General features: G+C 37.2%; 1 protein-coding gene across 1 annotated transcript; it reads left to right on the top strand.

Annotated features, from left to right (window-relative positions):
* The first annotated feature begins 6 nt into the window (after positions 1-6).
* Positions 7-11,488, top strand: POLR2B (RNA polymerase II subunit B). The gene is made up of 15 exons (XM_087918722.1): positions 7-97; positions 863-1,027; positions 2,480-2,676; positions 3,353-3,472; positions 4,552-4,738; positions 5,817-5,960; positions 6,752-6,891; positions 7,002-7,113; positions 7,499-7,653; positions 8,641-8,839; positions 8,962-9,130; positions 10,097-10,193; positions 10,592-10,686; positions 10,921-11,171; positions 11,266-11,488. The coding sequence occupies exons 1-15, from the start codon at positions 77-79 to the stop codon at positions 11,380-11,382; spliced, it is 2,169 nt and encodes a 722-aa protein (XP_087774848.1). The 5' UTR covers positions 7-76; the 3' UTR covers positions 11,383-11,488.
* Positions 11,489-13,197: the final 1,709 nt, after the last annotated feature.

Below are 13,197 nucleotides of genomic sequence, written 5' to 3'. Positions count from 1 at the left end.
TAAATATGCATACACAGGAGAGTGTCGTTCTTGCCTGGAGAACTCATCTCGACCGACAAGTACTATATGGGTTAGCATGTTAGCCAGAGGTGGGCAGGTACGAATTTTCAATTCATAATTTTCAATTCATAACTTTAAATAAATCAGGGATTGATAAATGAATAGTGTGATCATCCTTCTGGCTCTCCTGTCTGTATTGGGCTTACCTTGATTTGTCAGGACATAAGATTTATTTCATTCTCTTTTACCTTGCCATTCTAAATTGCAGGAGTGAAAAATGCAGACCAAAGTCTAAATCCAGTCAGTGAGAAACCCTGTTGGATCTCCCAGAGTCTGTCCCCACTTTCAAGGAATTATTTTGCCTGTTTTATTTTTTAGGTATGAGTGTATGTGGGGGGGAAAGGGTTAAGAAAATAGGGTGCCTTAAGCCCATTTGACTCCTAGAGCTCTAAATGAGGAAAGTTAAAAAAATTTCTGAATTGTGTGTGAGAGTTATCTATATCTTTGACCTAGGCATGGACACAAACTGCCCTGGTCACTCTTGTGGATACTTTGTGGTGAACTGGATGGCAGGAACCTGACTATTCTTGCCTTACTGGACCTTATACTGATCTCAGAAATGGTCAGCTATGGTGTTCTACTGAACTACCTGAAAGGATTAGAAGTTAGAGATGCTTTTTTTTCCTGCTCAACCTGAGTGCATAGGTCCAAGATATTTGGCTGTGTGTGTGTGTAAAGGAGAGAGTTGAGAAGAGATCCAAATGATTTTTTTTGCTCTTAAAATTACAATGCATCTGAAAATCATCAAATATTGCCCAAATACAGTTTGATGGCATAGATGTTGCATTTGTTCTAACTTTAGGGTGCAAAGAAGAGTGCGATAGGTCAACGTATTGTGGCAACTTTGCCATATATCAAGCAGGAAGTGCCCATCATCATTGTGTTCCGTGCATTGGGGTTTGTATCCGACAGAGACATCTTGGAGCATATAATTTATGACTTTGAAGATCCTGAGATGATGGAAATGGTAAAGTGCATGATTCTATATATTAATTCCTAAGTTAGATGGATGTATATTGTTAGATATGCTTTTCTCGCATGATTAAACTTCAAAGCAAATGGAACCATGCAATTTCTAGAGGAAGGAATCAACTGTGTCTTGGAGAATAAAATGATGATAGTAAAGAAGAGCGAAGCAGACCAAGCTTTCACTGCCACATTATCAAGGCATGTATAGAATCAGGCACCATGGCCAAATAACAGGGTGGCCTAAGAGTTGGAAGTTGGACAATTAGTGGAAGAGTCTTGTCAGGCCTCGAGAGATGTGGGAGCTTAAAAGAGGCAAGCAGTGTTATAGTCATTCAGAAACACTCTCCCTGCCCCTTTGACAGACAAGATACAGCAGATGCACCAGCAGTCCAGAAGTCTGAAATAACATCATATTGATGAGAAAGAGCACTAATAAAGCAAGACTTGCCAGTTTGAAGAATGAGGTCCGTTGATGCCAGTTTGGGCATGCAGGATGGAAAAAAATCAGATACAACTATGGTTTAAGTGAACACAGCCTATTTTGTCACACAGAATGTATGGCTGAAGCTTGGTGTGCGAAAGGTTTGGAGGAGTTCAGTCATTAGACAGTCTTGTTTTCCTCATACAAACAGGAAATCAGAGGAGATAAATTTCATGTTCTAATATAGAAAATGGAGCAAGAGGATGCATTGCCTGGCATTCATAGCCAGCCTGATACTGCCTCTTTCCTGCTTCACAGCACTCTGTTGAGTAGTGTCATGTGACTCCCATCCATAGACATTTCGATGGCCGCTCTGGGATGTAGCCACCTACGTTTATAAAGATTATAAACTGCAATATACGGGTCCTCTTCAGACACCAACTTTGTTCACAAAGAGGCTATATATCTCTTACCTGTTAGTTTCATCTCCAAGAATGGTATTGGACTTACTCCAAAGTATCTTTCTGGTAATAGGAAGGTGGACCCTACACGCCTACTGTAGGATGGAAAGAAAGTTTCTTCACTGTCCTATGAATTCTTTATCAGTTACAGTGTGTTAGAATGAAATTTAAGGGATAAGCCAAATCACATTGAGCTGAAGTCAGCACAAGCTATTAAAGAGAGGGGGTTTGCTTTATGAACAGAAGGAAATCTAAACCCCTATCTTTTATTAGAAGTAGTAAAATTAGCTCCCTCTTGTTCAGTTCATTTTGTGTTTAGAAAGGTGCTTAAGTTTATGATAAAGTACCTTTAACTATAATTTCCTAACTTCGCTTTAGAAACCTAGATAATGCTATCCTGATTTGTGACCATTTATAAATGTTTGCTTCACAAGGATGAACACTAAATACGTTCTGCAAGAAACTTGCTAGGACTCTTGTCTATTTTTGTGCATCTTCATTTAATAATATATTTCTAGAAATTCCATATAGAAGGTAAGTCTCATTTATTTTTTTATGCGTGCAATAGGTTAAGCCCTCTTTGGATGAAGCATTTGTCATTCAGGAACAGAACGTTGCATTGAATTTCATTGGTTCAAGAGGTGCAAAGCCCGGTGTCACTAAAGAGAAGAGAATCAAGTATGCCAGAGAAGTCTTACAGAAAGAAATGCTTCCACATGTTGGTGTCAGTGACTTCTGTGAAACAAAGAAGGCTTATTTTCTTGGGTATGTATTGATAAAGAATCCTATTCATGTAAATGTTTAATGTGCTGATATTGGCTGGGGATTATGGCAGTTGAAATCAACATGGGTAAAGTGCCCTAGGCTGGGGAGATTCATATTTTTAATATGAAGTCAGAGACCTGTTGGGGGAAAAATGGTAAAAGTGGAACATCTTGCTGCTTTGGAAGTGAGTATTTTAAAATATATTTTTTTATCATCCAATGCATTTGTAAAGTTCATTTACTGGCTCAGTGTGATGCAACAAAATGCTATCTTAAACTCAACCAGTATTTTATTACAAATGAAGGCAAATATATGCGTCCCAGGATAATGATGCCAAATCGAATGTAGATCAGTCACTGGGACCAGTGTTTTATTAGTTATTATTTAGAATTTTTTTAAGTGCAGGGGGTCAAAGGTACTATGGAAAGTTTTTCTGGGTTTTGTTATCTACCAAAAAAACTAAAATTGAATTTAGCTAACTACAGCTTTAAAACTGTTGGCAGCAAATATAAATAACATGCAGTGAGATACTTGGGATGAGAAATTGGTTTTCTGAATAGATGATAGATTGGGCAGATTCCCTTTTTAAGAGTAAATTGCTGGTTTTTATTATGTACACAGTCCAGAAATCTGAACTTCTACCTTTCTGTAATTTATGTCAATCACTGTTTCTCAGATACATGGTTCATAGATTGTTGCTAGCAGCCTTAGGGAGACGGGAACTAGATGATAGGGATCACTACGGCAACAAGCGGCTTGACCTGGCAGGACCTTTGCTTGCTTTCCTCTTCAGAGGGTGAGTACATGTGGTCATTATTGCTTTAGATTGGGTAAATGGACTGCAACTTTTTGAAAAGTTATGTGTACAAATACACATATTTACTTCTCTATAGAATATGATAGCCTGCAGGGTCATCTGTAGATAAGAGATTGGTGATGGTTAAATGTGAATTGAATAAAAAAATGATTGGCTGTTATTAAAGCAGTGCAAAAGAAATACAGTATATTGAGTTGGTTTGATCCTAGAAAATCAAATTGAGAGAGAAATATATGAAGGAAGAAGGGAAGGATCAGGAGGACAGAAAAGATTGGGAATATAATATAATGGTTAGCTGAATTTAATGAGGCCCTCAAAGAGAGAGAAATGTCAGGTTTAGAGAATAAAAGGCAATATATTGATAGTGCATGGAAGCAAAGCTGGCTTCCAAGGATAGAATGGTACAGAAAGCTGTAATTAATAATGTAAACTAAGAGTAATTTCCTTTTCCTTTATCTCTTGCCTTTAGTGTTTTTGCTTTCTAATCTTTTTTTCTCTTCTTTGCAAAATATTGCTTATCCTGGAAGAATAGAATAATACACATTTCCAGGATTGTTGACTTTATATCCAGTAAAATATTCATGTTGAGACCCTTTAATTTTGCATTAAACCAATTGAAATTATCATGATTACTGAAATGCAATGTACTTCTAGACTATTTAAAACAGTTCTGGACTCTTCCTTCTAAATACCGGTAGTGCTTAGATAATCAAGGAGGCAAAAAATAGTGGAAGGCATGAAAGATTTTGCTCTTCACTGTGTTGCTACTTAACGTTTTGTTGTTGTACTGATTTATTTTTTTCAAATGCTTCATTGTACAATGTCAGGATAATCAGATTCATAGTAGTATCCGAGTGCTTTAAATGCTCTGACGTTGTAGAAAAGATTATTCATCTAGTAACCATCCTGAGATGGTTAGTCCCATTCCAGTCTGGTTTCAACTGTGACTAATCTTTTGCAAATAGAGGCCTTTTGGTTTGGTATTGTATGTGGAAGATTATGGGGAAATATGCAAAATTGCACTTATTGTTATACAATGTTTCTGTTTCCTTAAACAGAATGTTTAAGAATTTGCTGAAAGAAGTTAGAATATATGCCCAGAAATTTATAGACAGAGGCAAAGATTTTAACTTGGAGTTGGCAATTAAACCAAGGATTATATCAGATGGTTTGAAATATTCATTAGCAACTGGCAACTGGGGAGATCAGAAGAAAGCTCACCAGGCTAGAGCTGGAGTATCACAAGTGAGTGTATTGTCTGTTGAGTGAAACGGTGTTTTGTTTTAGGTACTCCTGCCATTCAAATTTAGGTTCCTTAAAGTTATCAGCTCAGAAGAGATATGGCTATATAGCTTTAATACTTTTTAGAGAATGACAGCCATTCTAGTTCGGTGGGTTGGCTGAAATATGAGAATGCTCATTTTATTTTCCTTATTGTTCTTTCCTAAATAAATAGTTCTTTACTAGCCTTATTTGCCCCATTTTCTGCCCACCCTTCATTTTGTTCCTTCTACCTTAGCTTCTCTTCTAAGTGTCTTAACCCCGAAACACCCTCTTCCTCAACCAGCAACAATTCTAATGCTTTGGCATTCGATTATTTGTTCCAAATGGATCTTTTATTCAAAATGTTCTTAATACAGTTACACTGTATATCCTCCTTGTGCCTGTTCCTTTCCACTTAGTCCTTAAAATAGCCTCTTTTTTATTGCAGACATTTTGTGCATGGATGGGAAGAATAAACGATATTTTAATCCATAGGGAAGAAACTTTTTAAAAAGTCTGACTTCTAGATTTCCCCTTTCACATTGCTGATAATGGCTGAGGCTCTCTGATTCATTTTGACCATTTTAGGGGTATCTAAGAAATTTGCTATAGTAATTATAAAAGAATTGTAGAATGAATCTTATCTAGGTAAGGAAAATTAAATTTAGCTGAGAAATTACAGTGTTCAGATGATAAATCCTTTAAAAATAAAATAAAATTGCACTTCAGTAAACTTCCACCTGGGAGAACAATTAAATTTTGTTCTTAGTTAAAAGTGCCCATTGTATTCTTTGGTCCTTTAGTCATTCAGAATTAAACTATGCTTAATTACATTAGTAAAATGTGCTCAAATTATATGTAATAAATACTGCAAATAAAACTTTCATAATTATTTATTTATTAAGAAAATTTATATGGCTGCCGGGCTTTCTCTCAGTAACTCACTGTCAATGACATATTCCTCATAGTTGATAACATAATTTTTAGAGCTTATAGCAGCAAGATTTAGGTTTCACATGTAATGAAAAACCTAAAAACGTCCTTGATTTCATTTCTTGAGGTATTGAATCGTCTCACCTTTGCTTCTACACTTTCCCATTTGCGACGTTTAAACTCACCTATTGGAAGAGATGGTAAACTAGCAAAGCCCAGGCAGTTGCACAACACTTTGTGGGGAATGATCTGTCCTGCTGAAACTCCAGAGGTAAAGCAAAGGTTATATTTAAGTTGCTGTATAGCATCAGTGAATGGAATTGTCCAAAAAGTTGGAGCTGTAAGATTTTTCCCATGTGAATTAGGCTACTTTGCATTGGGTAATTCAGCTTGCATAGGACAATTAGCCTAATTTTCATAGGAAAAATTGCTGTATAAATAATGCTTATAAAAAAATACAGGTAAGAAAGTATAGCTTCCATGAAAGAGGCCTTCCTCTTATTATTACCTTCTTTTTCTGCAGTATTTAGTAGTGTCTTTTCAGATTTTTAAACACCTTCTCAAGTTATAATTGGTTGGTAATGAAACCCAGTAAGTTAATGTGAAGGATTCGTGAACCGAGTTATCCGTGAACAGCAGCAAGCACATTTTTGTTGGCCACAAGGAACATTAATGAAAGAGCTGCAATGAGTGTGATGTTAATATAAAACAACTTAGGCTAGGATGTTCCTCTTCTCCAATTTCTGGGAGAATCCCTTTTTCATTTTTTTAAAAGTGTTAGCCTTTGTCTCATATTTCCTTATTTCTACAGTACCTTGGAAGAGCAGGAATGTTTTAACGAATCAACTGCCAAAATGCAGGGCAATTATTACAGGATGCTCCACAAAACCTTTAAAAAGGGTTTCTTGGGTTTTGTCTTCCACCAAATGTGCCTCAGGATCCATTCTCGTGTAACAGTCTTGAGTCTTGACTTAAATGGTATTATAATTTCAAAAACTGCCAGAACTTCTGTGCATAAAAAAGCCTGTTAAGGCTGAAAACATTGCCTGTGTTTGTTCTTAGGGTCATGCTGTGGGGCTTGTGAAGAATCTTGCTCTGATGGCCTATATTTCTGTGGGGTCTCAGCCATCCCCAATTCTGGAATTTTTAGAAGAATGGAGTATGGAAAACTTGGAAGAAATCTCTCCAGCAGCAATTGCAGAGTAAGAACCATGGAATGGAATGGAATGGAATGGCATGGAATAGAATACCATTAGCTCCTATATGGTTCACTCTAAAGCAGCAGCTTAACTGTTTCCCTTTTTTCCATAAGTGCCACAAAAATATTTGTGAATGGTTGCTGGGTTGGAATTCACAAAGATCCAGATCAGCTTATGAATACGCTGAGAAAACTGCGACGGCAAATGGATATCATTGTATCAGAGGTACATTTTGTTGTAATTCCAGCTGTTCTATAGAGGTGCCATCCTAGATCAAAAAAATAAATAAAATGTGTTGAGCTAGAAAAAAGATCTGGGATTTAATTTAAATTCTATATAATTTTGATGAATTAAAACAGAGTGATAATCTTTCTAAAGGCCATGTGTAATTCAGAATGTTCACCTTGACTCTTCAGATACTCAGTTGCTTTTATCTGACATCAGGATTGGTTAATCGCCATTAAGCTACAAAAGCCTGTCTGAAGAGCACCATTTTCACAACTTGCAAAATATTAAGGGGGCATCTGCGAAGATGGCGTTTCGATATTTTGATCTGTCTACTAAAAATGGCTAGTTGAAAGTGTTTATGAGAACCACGTCTTTCACACAGGTGTCCATGATCAGAGATATCAGGGAGCGAGAAATTCGCATTTATACTGATGCTGGTAGGATCTGCCGCCCACTTCTCATTGTGGAAAAACAAAAATTGTTACTGAAGAAGAGGCATATAGACCAATTGAAAGAACGTGAATATAACAACTACAGGTGGGGTTATCTTCAAATGTTCTCTCTTTGTGGGATATTTAGTAGGTGTCTTTCCTCAAAGATACTTTTCATGGGAAAAGAAAGGAAAACTCCAGGCATAATTTGTACGCTAAAATGTTATATGGAAATGAGCAGGAATTGAAAAGAATGTTTATGTCATTGATGATTTAGACTAAGGTCCAACTTATACAAGAAGTAAATAAAGTCTTTCCTTTTGAGTACAGTTTTTAGAAATGAGAAATGTTTTATCTGAAACACTTGCTGGGCATTTTCTAGAGTGATTTGAGTTTGCTAGTATAACTCAAGTGCTACTAGGAACAAGTCCTGTCACCATTTTGGAGAATATTCCTCTTGGATGAGGTAGAAAGCAGCTATTTGCTGATCTTACAAAAAGTAATTCTTTTTATACCTGCTTATATTCCTCCTTGAAATTCCTGTTCATTCATCAAAGCAACAAAGGTGTTTTTGAAATTGCCAAAGTCACTGTATTCTAAATATGGGAGCTGTAAAATACAAGGAATATATGTGAATTTCTGAATGTCACAGCACTTCCTTTCCTATCTCGTTCCCAGGTTGCATTAGAGATTTCCTTTTACAAGCATCTTTTGACAGCCAGCTAGATCAATGTGTTCGTCACAGATTCTTATGTTCAGAGTTGAGTGTGGACCATATTCAGTACACAAGCGGGTTAGACAGCTAAGACAGCAAGTTTAGAAAGGGGCTGAATTCTAAGGAATCAAGACATTGGTTTCTGCTGTATATGCATTAAGCAAAAACAAAACAAAACCATAAACTAATGAGGGAATGGAGCAATTGCCTATTATATCTGAAGGGACAACATTAGGGATAATATAATATGTGCCTGCTTATATTTAGTGTTTTGTTCCACTGAATGATGTGCATTTTCTTGGAATTCAGATATAAATTATCACGTTTGTTCTTAGAACTCTGTATGTAGTTGCATTAATTAAAATTAATTTTGTTTAGCTGGCAGGATTTGGTGGCCAGTGGTGTAGTCGAATACATTGACACTCTAGAAGAGGAGACTGTTATGCTGGCTATGACTCCAGATGACTTACAGGAGAAAGGTGTGGCCTATTGTTCCACATATACACACTGTGAGATTCATCCCTCCATGATTCTAGGAGTTTGTGCATCTATTATTCCATTTCCAGATCACAATCAGGTTTGTTGGACTTGGTTTTATACTATTTTAAATTAAGAGTTAATGACTTGATGGAATAATAATATGCATTGATTTTGAAGGTATTTTTTTCATTCCTAACACAATTTCTCCTTTCTTAACAGTCTCCTAGGAATACATACCAATCTGCTATGGGCAAACAAGCCATGGGAGTTTATATCACTAATTTCCATGTCCGCATGGATACACTGGCCCACGTTTTATATTATCCTCAGAAGCCTCTTGTGACCACACGTTCTATGGAATATTTGAGGTTCAGGGAGTTGCCAGCAGGTATGATTGCAAGTTGCTGATTAGTGCAAGTGTAAAACCCTCAAGTATAAAACCTGGACTTTTAGAGAAGCAATCCACCTCTCAAAGAGATATGCCAAGGTGTCTTTTTTTTTTTTTAGTTTCCAAAATACCAATAATGAGTTTTCACTGAGATGTGGGGCATTTCTTTGAGATTTGATGATTCAATATTTGTTAATTGATGATTTAGCAATAGCAGAATGAGAAGAGGTTTACCTCAGCTAAGAATATAACTTTTCCCTATACCTTTAATCAATGAGGTTTCATTAATACATTGAAAAGCATTTGCTCCAGCATGTCTGGATCACAAAGGAAAAGCATTACAACTCTGAAATATTTCTTAGCTTGCTCCTTAAATAAGCCCTGCTTGTTTAATATATTTCTCAGCGCATGATACTTTTTGGCATAACTTGTAGCAAGGCAGTGGTCAAAACTGTAATCAGTATTCCTTCGATGCATTCTTTCTGTTTCTGTACCTTTTTCCTATCTATCTCAGTTATTGCTTGTATTTGGGTGTGCACATTCTTACTGCATTTTGCACTGTTTGTTTTTCAATTTTAACAAGCATAAAATATTTATAAAAAGTTTCAACTATGATCTAATTAGCCGGTTTTAAATTCTTGGAATGTTTTTGCTCAAGATGGTCCAGTTTTTGAATATGGATAGCAAACGAACAGGATTTGAAGACAGTTCTCAAGGACATAGTTGAAGGAACATATGAAATTGTAAGCAAGTTCCACACCTGCTCCACACAAAACGTATCTTCTGTTGATAACACCAGGCTATTCCATAGGAAGTCACTGGGTGTGTTTATATGCATATCCCATCATGCTGTAGAAAACAAAATATAATTATTGAGAAATTAGAGCTTATTTGGCATTAATACTCTTATCTATAAAATGAAAAGAATATGTGTATAATTGAAGTGCATTCTTGAATCTCTTGCAGGCATCAACTCTATAGTCGCCATAGCTTCATATACAGGATATAATCAAGAAGACTCTGTTATCATGAACCGCTCTGCTGTTGACAGAGGTTTTTTCAGGTTTGGCTTGTTAAATATTTCTACTTCCCTATTAAAAAACTATTTCACATGCTTATAAGAAATAGGTCAGTAGTTTTGAAGTATTCTTGGTATGCTTTTTGCAGTTGTCTGTTGTATCAAAGATTTCACTTCAGTGGAATATGTTCCTTGTAGGTTAGTCATCAAGTATTTTTCTTTTTTTTGTCAGAAACTCACCTTTTTGATACATTTTTAGATTGAAGGTTAGTAGTAAAAGTAGTGGTTTTAGTTCATAGCCTTCCAATCTCCAGTGGACATTTTGCTAATGTGTGTCAGCATGTTTTGTCCTGCTGCTGAGGAATGTTAGCTCATGTCTCAATCTGAACTAAAAGAGTGCTTTCTGACTTGGAGCTGCTGGTGTTGCTTCTCTCTTCCATTAGATCTGTGTTCTATCGCTCGTATAAAGAACAGGAGTCAAAAAAAGGATATGACCAAGAAGAAGTGTTTGAGAAACCTAGTCGTGAAACATGCCAGGGTAAGAAATAGACAATGACCAGGAATACATCATGAAGACAGAGACAGTAAATAATTGCTCAGTAATAGAATTTCCTAAACTTCATATGTTTATGAAATGGATTTTTCTTCCTGAATTCAGAATGGCACCGGAGTAAAAATGGAACAGTATCAGCCTTGAAATGTTATCCTATTAGAAAAGGGAACAAGCAGAAGCCCTGGTCTGGAAGCATGCAATGTTTTCTTCTTTTCTCAGGGATGAGGCATGCCATCTATGACAAGCTGGACGACGATGGTTTGATTGCACCTGGTGTACGTGTCTCAGGAGATGATGTCATCATTGGCAAGACGGTAACTTTGCCTGAGAACAAAGATGAACTGGAGAGCACCAATCGTCGCTATACCAAAAGGGATTGCAGCACTTTTCTACGAACTAGTGAAACTGGTATCGTTGACCAGGTCATGATTACCTTGAACCAGGAAGGATACAAGTTTTGTAAAATAAGAGTAAGTATAGGAGTTATGCAAATGTGTCTGCAAGAATAAATCCAGCATTTGGGAATAGTTGGTGTAATAGATTGTTATTATTCTATCTCTCCAGGTACGGTCTGTCCGAATACCACAGATTGGAGATAAGTTTGCTAGCAGACATGGTCAGAAAGGTACCTGTGGTATCCAATACAGGCAAGAGGTAAATGATGTAGAGGATAATGCTTAGGTGATTGGATTTCAAATCACACCTTGGTTTTTACACTACTTAGAACAGGGCTTTCAAACTCATGGCCTGTGGGACTGATGTGTCATGCGCTGGCTACATCCATACTTGGTTTAGTGAAGGGGGGGAAAGTCCCGATGTGTCACGTGATGCTACAACGATGACACGAGTTTGACACCCCTGACTTAGAATATATCAATTGCTTTCTCGACATCTGTGCTCACATGCAATCAAGCCATCTTAACAATTACATCAATTTTACTGCAACCTTTAGCCAGAAAAACATCTTAGCAGTAAAATAGTAGAAAACATATATTTAACTCAATATGAAAACTTCTTATGTGGGATAAGGTGTTCTGAATCTCTGCTTCTCCTAAAAAGGCCCTATTTGAAGTATTGCACCAAGGAGAGCCTTAAGACCGAGGAAAATTCATATAAAGGAAGGGAGGTTGATCTGCTGTTATTTAGGCCATGTAGGATATCACCAAGCCTTTAAACCAGGCCTGAAATATGCCAGATACCAATTTATTATGTTTCCTGTTCTATTCAGACTGGATTACTAACATTCTGGGAGATTTTAGAGAATTCAAAGGCTGTTCTACGGCAAAACATGGAAAAGATCTTACAATAAGAATAGAATGAGCATATACCATATGTACTCATGTATAAGCCCATCCACATATTAGATAACTCTCAAATGTTTAACCAGAATACCATGAAAAATGCACTATCTTTGGATTAGTCAACCCACATTTTTCATGTATTTTAGTTAAAAATTCAAGGATCAGCTTATCTGCAGATGGGCTACATACAAGTATACATGGAAAACAGAAGCAATTTTAGAAAGTATTGTAGGTAGTCCTCATTTAATGGCTGCCTCAAATGCCACCGATTCACATTTAGGGTGATGAAAAAATAACTGCAACTATCCCAATGGTGCTTTTTCAAGAGGCAACTGGACTGCCTGGTTTTTCTTTGAAGATGTTTGCTTCACTTCTAAGAAACTTTGGCTGTGACTAAATGGTGGGAAATGAGAGGATTTATACTCCTTGGAGACAGCTGGTTATTTGCATGCTTTGCGCAAGTCATTAAGGCTACCTGGAGGTTTATCTGTGTCATCAGGGTCACCAGTGCAAATAGGTGTGGAGCCTTCTTGGAACTGTTGAAAGGACTGTGTTGTAGACTGGAGACAGATGATGCAATATCCCTCCCCCTCTGTTGAGAGAGGGCTGATCAAACTTGACATAGATTGAACAGCCCTCTCTCAACAGAGTGGGAGGGATATGACAGTATAAATCCATTCCCCCACATTCAATCAGAGCTGAAGAAGCTTCTTAGATGGGAGAGGGGAGGAGCTGGCGTCGCGACGGTATGGTCTGCAATCGAGCTCCAAGATTTCAGCCGATATCTTTGCCCCTGGCCGGTCCAAACGGACCTAAACCGTCCAATAGAGACGGTGATAGTGAAGGGCACATCCTGTGGATCCCAGGGACACCGCAAAGTCCCTGGTTGATTCAGGAGAAGTCCCTTTTGCCAGTGGCGGAGAGGCAGTCTCAAAGCTGCTGAAGTTGGGACAGCTCCGGAAAGGAAGACACTGAAAGAGAAAGTATGTCGGCCGGGTGAGAATTTTTTTTTTACTAATATTTTGAGACTTGAAAGGACACTCGAAGTATAAGAAAAAATCTGTAAGACTTTTACAAAATTGAATAAGCGGCGGTTTTTAAAGGGAGACGTCAAAGTGAGGCTTGGCTTTTTATTTCTTTACTTTTTTAACTGGACTTTATCGTGATTTAGGGTTAAGACTCCTTCTCAAGGACA

This window comes from Pseudonaja textilis, unplaced genomic scaffold (assembly GCF_049901715.1).
Source record: "Pseudonaja textilis isolate UNSWEBS1 unplaced genomic scaffold, rPseTex1.2 PTEXCTG296, whole genome shotgun sequence".
Classification (NCBI taxonomy): Eukaryota; Metazoa; Chordata; class Lepidosauria; order Squamata; family Elapidae; genus Pseudonaja; species Pseudonaja textilis.
The sequence above is the reverse complement of the archived record's forward strand: the minus strand, read 5'-3'. Positions and strand labels throughout refer to the sequence as shown.

Excerpts from the sequence above, each read along its gene's own strand:
- POLR2B (XM_087918722.1), top strand. The coding sequence starts at position 77 with ATGTTAGCCAGAGGTGGGCAG. Across the intron at positions 9,131-10,096 it reads GTTCAGGGAGTTGCCAGCAG|GCATCAACTCTATAGTCGCC; the intron begins GTATGATTGCAA and ends AATCTCTTGCAG. Across the intron at positions 10,194-10,591 it reads GTTGACAGAGGTTTTTTCAG|ATCTGTGTTCTATCGCTCGT; the intron begins GTTTGGCTTGTT and ends CTCTTCCATTAG.